Below are 8,704 nucleotides of genomic sequence, written 5' to 3' on the forward strand. Positions count from 1 at the left end.
AAATGAAATCATACATGTAACATCCTCAGCACGCTAATTTATGGGGAAAAGTAGTTATAAAAGAAACTTTTAAAAAACTTAAGTAATTGTGATGTTTTTCTTTCTTTTTATAAAAAGGGAAAAACAAAGCACGTATTACTGTTGTTAGAGGGTCTCAATTCCAGACCTCAATATTATTGATTCTCTGCATTACCGACTGAGCTAGTTGGTACTTATATTCGAACACGCGAATTGTTGACATCAGCCATTGCTGTTGATTATCAATGGCTACTTCTACCGGTCGATGTTATTTGTTATTAGTTATATACTTTATTTGAAAACTTAAAAAAATAATAGTGACAAACATATGAGAGAGAGAGAGAGAGAAATGCACTAAATATATATACAGTAACTATTCTAATTTTAGACCACTCATTACAATATTAGCTCCAACTCATAATTATGCATATTTATAAATCTTATCTTCAATCAAGGGCAGATAAGCCTAATTTCCCAATATTTGCAGAGAGGTGGAGTAAGAAAACAACAAATTATTTTATTGCAACGCAGTATAACCAATTTGACATCGCATTTCATTTGAAAATAGACCAAACTCTATAACAAATGACTTAAGGCAAAAATAAAAACAAAAATAAATGTGACAACAGAGATTGAGAAAGACCCAAAAACCGGCGTTAAGTGCAGTGATCCTTTCGGTAATCAATATTTCTATTTATCATTTATGATCCAATATACAGTATATGGAATGATGTTCAAAGGACTAAAATAATATTAAATGGTAAATAAGTAGCTGGTAAACTTTGGATCATTTTGTTATGCTATGATTAAACAAAAACGACTAAGCTTTGCACAATGTTTTTTTAATAATACTGTACCTTGAATTCGAAGAGAAAAAAAATCTTAAAAATACAAAAGGCCAAGAATATTCCACATAATTTATAGTTTCCATTTTCATTTTTTACTCAAATCGGTTCAAACACAAAGATATCGGCGTCTATGCCTGACCTGCTGGAAATGTTTAGTGTAGAGTCAAAGTTCGGTCCTCGTGTCTCAAACATTTCAAACAAGAAGTTTGGTCCAGGACCCTCACATTGACGCATCAACAGTTTCTTGGAGTCATTATTGTATTTCATAAACACATCTGGAATGAAAACCCTTAAGACTTTATCTTATTTTAATTTTGTTTTGTTCAATGTTTATATTTTTAATTAAGAATGAATTTTTACTTTTGTATGCCAGAGATTCAAAGAAGTTATCCTCGTTGGGAACTTCGAGTTTCAATATGAACCGTTCATCCAAGTTGTCTGTGTCATAAGGAACGTGTGGCTGAAATAAATCATTTAATGAATATTGGTATTTTACTTAGAGGAATTATTAAAAATTTTACAAAATTAACTAAATTTTTAAAGCAAGAAGTTAAAGAGTAATCAACACTACATCCATATACTTGTTATAAACATCCCATACATTACTATTAAAAATGTAAGTCACAACACTTTTGTTGCTTCGATTAACACCATTTATTTATATCAACATATTGATGTATGTAAATCTGTGTTCATACTGTTGTTTTATAAACAAAATTTTACCTTCAATTTAATGGAGGAAGTCGATTCTGCAATGACGGATGTAACATCAAAACATTTATCTTGTACAATAAATTGGGCGACAAAGCCAACCCTTGCATTTGTGCCGTGATCTTCGTCCTCCAAAATACAGCTGAAGAACTTCGCAGAGAAGCGAACTAAAATGATAACAAAATGCTTACCACTTATTATTTAAATCATATCCTCCTTCTATATTTCTCATACATTAAGAAGAAAGAATCATACCATTGAATTTTATTAAGACAGCTTAGCTGTATTTTCTTTTAATACTTAAACATAATGTAAGAAGACACAATATTAAATGGAAAATTAATTCATAACAGATTAACACTTGTAGTATTTTAATAAATGATACAAATCGAGTACTTCTTGTACATTTCTCCTTCTAATAATAAAGTTTTTAATTTTCAGAATAATTTTGTTCTCTTATCTTGTTTATTATCAATGAACAGTTACAGTTAGAAATCATTATTATTAACATAGTCCTTTATTCGGCTTCCGTGTTCCGTGTTCTCAATGTATCAAACATAATGTTTAATATAAATAAAATATTCACGATGTCCATTACCGACAGAATTTTAAGTGTCTCAAAAACATTGTAGGAATATCAAAAATGAAATATTTGGATATATTCATGCTCAAAAATTCATTTAACAATACAGAATTGTAGCAGAGCAAAAAACGAACCTCCAGAAAATCAGAGGTGGGTTAGGGTGTCATGGAGGAGTGAGCATTCCCTGTCAACCTATTTCTATATCTCTTAATAGAAAAATATAAAGAAAAAAATGCTCAAGAAGAAATAAAGGATTACATCGATCTGTGGCTCCTGCCGGTATTAACTCCATTTGTTCCCCATATAAAGACATGTCTGCAGTGTTAGCAGAAACATATAGTCCTGTTTCACTTGCAATGCGGATGTGAAACGGTAAAAATGACATATCTGACCATGTAAAACTTTTTGCTTTCCTGCGTATTCTATCACTCAGAGGAAGTTTTGATATTTGTCGTATCAGGCAGTCAGGCTGCACTGGGTGATAAACCATCCTCACTTCCCTTATGCTTGGACCACTTTCATCCTCTTCCCAACGCCACACTTTCTGAAACATTAATCATAAAAATATGTTTCCGTTTCGCATAAATAGTATCAAAATAAGTACAAAAATTGCTTAAATATACAGTTTTGACATTACAGCTTCTGAGTTTGAATTGCTTAAATATACATTTTTGACATTACAGCTTCTGGTCGCCAGCGTGGCGCAGTGGTTAGAGCGTCTGCTCTAGAGTCGCTAAGTAAGGCAGACCGTATAAACTGAGGTCCCGTGTCGCAGAAGGTGCTGGCAGGAAAAAGATCTCTCCTACTCAATGGCCCTGAGTGTGAGTATAGGACAAAATTTGCAGCTCTCCACCGGCAAGTGGTGGCGTCTCCATACGAGTGAAAAATTCTCGAGAGGGACGTTAAACAATATACAATCAATCAATCAATCAATCATTACAGCTTCTGAGTTTGATTTCTCTTGTCATATTGAGACAGAATACATTGTATATACTGTAGTTTCCTAAAAATATTTTCTAGGATGAAGTTTTCTTACTCTTAGCATTACAATTAATTTTTTAGCAAAAGAAAAGGACAAAATTAGTCTTAAAGGAAATTGAATAAAATGGATGTCAATTTGAAAGAGTTTTTTTTATTACTGAATATCTAGAACATTCATGAAGAATAAATAGTCTTTTCTTACTTTTACGATAATTTTAATTTGAATAATGTCATGATCACCTACCAGTTTTACCTTCGACACATTTGAGAGTCCTCGCCATATGATGTCAACATTGTTTGGACTTTCATGTCGCACGTCTCTCTCATTAATTTCGATGACCCTATCGTTTTTCCTTAAAAGAAAAAGAATAAAAATTAAAGCGTTTAAGTTTGATATAAATAATCTGGTTTATGATATTAAAAATCAAATGAAAAAATAGAGTTCACTTTTAATTGATAGCTCTTCAATATACGGAAGCGGATTAGTGCCATGCAATGTTTTTTTCAAAGTTGGTAATTCCAAAATTCAAAAGTTGTTTATTCAACTTTAAAGGTTACAATTTAAATGCAAGGTCGTTTTTTCATATTTGCACTGCTTCATGCCGTTTATTCAGACACTTTGTAGCTTCACTGATGTTGCAGAATTGTAAATGTAATTAAACGATAAAACTTAGATGAAAGTCACGTTTACTATAAAGCTTGGTGTTTAGGTACCATTGACGTTCTTTTTCAGGTAAAATACCCAAATATGAAACAGGTGTGTCAGACTCTGTTTGAACAAACATGGCATAAACTTCGTTTTAAATTACAAAAATATATGCCCCTCCATATTTTAACCTTCATATTACTTAGACAAATTAAGAAAAAAAATTAAAAATTTCTAAGGAAGTGTTTATAACTCAAATAATTTATTTTGAATTTCAAATAAATGTTTATTTGTTAAACTAGAGTGCATATATATTTAATTATTTTTCATTTATAATTTTCTTTCCTACCGCAATCCACTTTGAATAGTCCCGTGAACATCTGAGACCACGTGGAATATGTCTTTACGACTTCTGGGATTTTTGAAAGATTGTAAGCTAAAAATAGGTTCTCGACTCCAAAGACTCTGGAATTGTCTAGCTCTTCTTCTCCGTGTCCGTGGCCTGGAGTCTTTGTCTGAACAACTGCTTGAACTACTTGAAGTCTTTTAAAAAAAAATTTCTCTAATTTTATGCAAATTAATTGACCGAAGATCTATCTCGATTTTACCAGTTTTCAATGAAATCGATGGATTTTATTGAAAAATATTAACATTGAGATTTTTCTTTAATGAAAAAAATATTTAGCTGCTGAATAAGATACGTACTGATGAACCCGAACCCCTTTTAAAATGAATGCAAGAAAACAGCCCGTCTACTTCATCAGAATTTGCATAGCTGTCTTTGGAGGCCAGGGCTGCAGATCCCAAACTAAAACCATCAGTTTGCTCCAGACTGGATGAGTCGTCCTCATCACTGAAGAAGTCATCTCCCATTTCAAGGACATCCTGTGGAGTTGGGGTCGTGTATATGTCAAATCTGTCTAAAATCAAAGAGCAGTCTCTCGTAACACTGCATATCCAGGTTTTCTTACTGCACTCCTCCATCATAGATATGGAATGTTGAAGTAGATGTCACACTCATGTATATATAAACATACTTTTTAACGAATTTCCTCGTGGCTTGTAACTCTTTGCAATTGCACTACGTGAGAAATCTTCCGGCAAGTCTATGACCGAAAAACCGTAACTTGAACTTCCGCGTAACCCAAATATTCTTGGACAACAAAAGAATTTCTGAAATAAACTAATCAGTTGAAAATTGTGTTTGAGATTAATATCTCAAACTTCGGAATTCGTTTTAAATAGCATTTCTCTAGTATTAAATGAAAAAAATATTTTTTTAAAAAATGAAAATAAGAGTACTTTCGAGAAGAAATGAGTTTGTTTTCGTTCTTTTTTATTTAATTATTCAAGGATATCAATGGTAACATTAAAAAGACAAACTTAAGGTTTAAAGAATACATAAACAAAGTCATTTTAAGCATTTACAATTGAAACTTATGATACTTGGTTATCGAGCATCCAAAATGTATTTTGTGTGTTTTTTAACATTGTTTTCCTCATTTCCTGTATAGATCTCACTTATTGCTCATAACATGTCTAACAATTGCATGTAATAAATGTTTCCTTTCAAAATCAGTATTAATTATTGCCAATTAGTGTTAAGGAAGTATTTCTATTGCATAAATAACTCAGTAAAAAAGTTGGCCTTTTATAACAGTCAATTCATTGTGCATGTTTCTCCTTTTTTGTAGTTTCGTTACTTTCACATTTTTTACTTAAAAAATTTTTCCACTTTTTTCCTCAAAAGATAATCAATTACCATAAATTCAATAAAAACCTCACAACTTCTATAAATGAAATTTTATATAAAGGGTGACCGCGTTTTGGGGTAGCCTAAAGGAACATTCGTTTCATATTTGAAAATTCCAGCAGAAAAAAAGACGTTAATGGTAAACTATCCACAAAACTTTATGATAAACGTGATGAATTCCACTTCTGTATTACCAGCTTCCCTCATTTACATATACGAAGCAATATACCATTATCAAGTGCATGTAGAGTTTATATCTCAGTTCTGACTCGGTCCGCAAGAACATGCTCTACGTTCGAACTTGTCTAAAGCGAGGGAAGCTATTGACAAACGAATTGATTAAACAAGAATTCATATATCAAAAGACTCGTTTAAAGTCAATACTTCGCAAATTCTATGGTCGATACAGAAACCTTCTCTGAAATACTAACAATCATTACTGAGTAATTCTAATACTGACTGACATACAACTTTTTAGACCATTTTTGTTCACAATAAATTGTCTACGGATTTTCTGTTTGCCAGATTACGATACACAGAGGGAGTGTGAAGATACGATGAACTTTATATATTACTTTTTGTAAAAGTAACGAGGAAATTCTGCGAACATGTAATTTATGTGTAATGAAAAAATTAAGATAAGGCACAGTGATAGATGTTAAAAAAAGTCTAGAAACAATACATATCTACATGAACAGGAAATACATGTAATGCAGGAAGCCCGAGATAGGACGAGACTCCAAGATAAAATAAGCATTCACCTCGAGTCCCACCCGATGTAACCCTAAATGGAATATTCCGTAGTCAAATTGGGGATTTTTATGATATTTTTTATGCTAACACACCCATTTCTAAAGTAATCTCATGTTCTAGTATTTCTATCCCAGAAAAGTTAAAAATCATATAGTAGGAAATGATATATATGTAACTGATTTTTTTTTCCTGCATATTTTTTTCAAAGAAAATGTAATGCTGTTCTGTTGTAAAGGTCGACGTTGTTATTTTCTTATGATATTGGGTAGCACCAAAAAGCAAGAGATTAAAAAAGGGGAAATTAATGATATTCTCAAAATATCGATTTTTAATACAATTACCTTATTTATTTTGTTTTATACAACATATTGATTTTCAAGAAAAATATAATGTTGTTTCGATTGTTCTATATATAAATGTATATAATACAAAATTGATACATTCATTTATTACATTTATGGAATGATTGTAATTATTCTTATGAACCAACAATTCACAAGAATTCTTTTTACGTAGGTGATTGGACTTCGTAATTACATTATATTTTGCATCGGTATGACTCTATGTCATTGTAAAATAAATATTAAGACCACATCTGAAGGATAATTAGTGCTATAAGTTTGGTTAAACTTGCGTTTTAAATATGGAGAAAAATACAAATTTAATACAAGTGAAAATGCCACTGAGTAAATAAAGATAGAGACATATTTTTCATTTCAAATAAAACGACATACTTTAACTGCGAGGAAATATTGTAATAAAATCGGGAAATTATGTAATTCTGTAGACGTGCTATTTTCCACGGGGTCATAATAACGCGGAATATCCATTTCTCTGACTCTCACTATAACCCTCATAATTATTTTGAGTACGATGGGGCAATTTCCGCGGACAATTGGTGACCGCGTACATAGCGTAAATTATTACCACGCAGAAAAAAGTATTTCTACAGTAATCATTTCACAAATCACAATTTTAAAAATTTGTTCAGAATTTATTTATCTAACAAGAAATAATGGTTCCAATTTAAGAATATAGTAAATATTGTTTTCTCTCTCCTAATGGGTACTTTTATATCTTTATCCTAATACTTTCTACCCTTCGAATACAAGCTTCTCCATGTCTTGTTAATACTGGCTTCCTTTGCTTTCTTTGCTCTACCAGATTTATTGAGTAGGACAAAAGTTATTGTCAATCTGCAGGCATGTTCATGAACCTTTCCTAAGATTTGACCTAAGATTATTCCTAGAAATAAGTTGATCTTAGGATGTTCCTAACTTTCTTCCTAAGTCATATCTTAGGAATAATCTTAGGACAAATCTTAGGAAAGTTTCATAAACATGCCTGCAGCTCTGTATTAAAACTATCGAAAATTATAATATATGTTGCAAAGAAGAGGCCTTATGTTAACATTTTTTTTTATTATTTGTGTAAATCAACAGCTCGTGCACGGACTGCTGAGAAACAAGAAATTGTAGGTAATACTTGCAATGTTCAAAATCAAAAGCACCACAACAAACTTAGGATGATCTTAGGACAAGCTTTATGTTGTCCTAAAGTTAGGAAAAACCTAGGCAAGTTCACAAATTTAGGAAAGCTTCGAGAAACTGGCTTAAGACTAGGACATTTCCTAAGACGTTCTTAGGACACACTGTAGTCCTAAGATAGCGTCGTGAACATGCCTGCTGATGTTTTATAGTTACATATTTTGGTCTTAATTTAAAGAGGAAAAATAAGATTAGATCATTTACATGGAATAAACTTTGAGGTGATTTATTATTCAGGAAGAAAAATGTTAAATAGGTTAACTGCATTGCAAAATTGGTCTAGAATTTCTATTAAAATAACTCTGACACAAAATCCCTCTCAAAAGTCTAAATGACTTAAAATAAAACTTTTTCCTTCCATTTGCAGAAATTATTTAACAGTACAATTCGTATTGAAAAGGAAATATTTACATATAAATGATTTATCTTTTATTTGGTAACAATATCCTGTGGCTAAATGCTTGACCAATTTTTTCTTTAACTTTTAAGAGTCTATAAACAGATAAGACTTGTGCACTCTTGTAACACTCTAAACGAGGACGGGTCCAGTATATCCAGTTCATTGGTGTTTACTTCCGTGATTCTTGAACTTTCGGACTTCGTGAGCCGATTAAATGTAATAATTACTGGTAATCACATATTTACTCCCTTCTTTATAGAGTTAATATAGCTCATATTATATATCATTTTGAGGTTGTGAGATTACCATTAAATTACGTCTCTTATAGTAAAATATCCCAAAACATGAAACAGTCGTGTCTCTTCTGTGGTATCTTATTTTAAATTCACCGGGATACATCGAATGGATTTACACAGAGGAATTGGCAAGCTTCATTAAAACATACCCATTTTACAACAGTTGAT

General features: G+C 31.5%; 1 protein-coding gene across 1 annotated transcript; it reads right to left on the reverse strand.

Moving 5' to 3' along the window:
- Positions 1–867: 867 nt before the first annotated feature.
- Positions 868–4,954, reverse strand: LOC134263786 (uncharacterized). The gene is made up of 7 exons (XM_062746163.1): positions 4,493–4,954; positions 4,137–4,330; positions 3,386–3,494; positions 2,419–2,704; positions 1,590–1,744; positions 1,227–1,326; positions 868–1,141 (listed from the first exon to the last, which is right to left on the reverse strand). The coding sequence occupies exons 1-7, from the start codon at positions 4,772–4,774 to the stop codon at positions 963–965; spliced, it is 1,305 nt and encodes a 434-aa protein (XP_062602147.1). The 5' UTR covers positions 4,775–4,954; the 3' UTR covers positions 868–962.
- Between the last annotated feature and the right edge of the window lie 3,750 nt (positions 4,955–8,704).

The sequence above is a fragment of the Saccostrea cucullata genome, unplaced genomic scaffold (genome assembly GCF_032062105.1).
Source record: "Saccostrea cucullata isolate Sc308-1 unplaced genomic scaffold, CSIRO_AGI_Scuc_v1 ctg824, whole genome shotgun sequence".
NCBI lineage: Eukaryota > Metazoa > Mollusca > Bivalvia > Ostreida > Ostreidae > Saccostrea > Saccostrea cuccullata.

Excerpts from the sequence above, each read along its gene's own strand:
- LOC134263786 (XM_062746163.1), bottom strand. The coding sequence starts at position 4,774 with ATGATGGAGGAGTGCAGTAAGAAAACCTGGATATGCAGTGTTACGAGA. Across the intron at positions 1,327-1,589 it reads CTTCCTCCATTAAATTGAAG|CCACACGTTCCTTATGACAC; the intron begins GTAAAATTTTGT and ends GATTTATTTCAG. Across the intron at positions 1,142-1,226 it reads TGAATCTCTGGCATACAAAA|ATGTGTTTATGAAATACAAT; the intron begins GTAAAAATTCAT and ends TTTTCATTCCAG.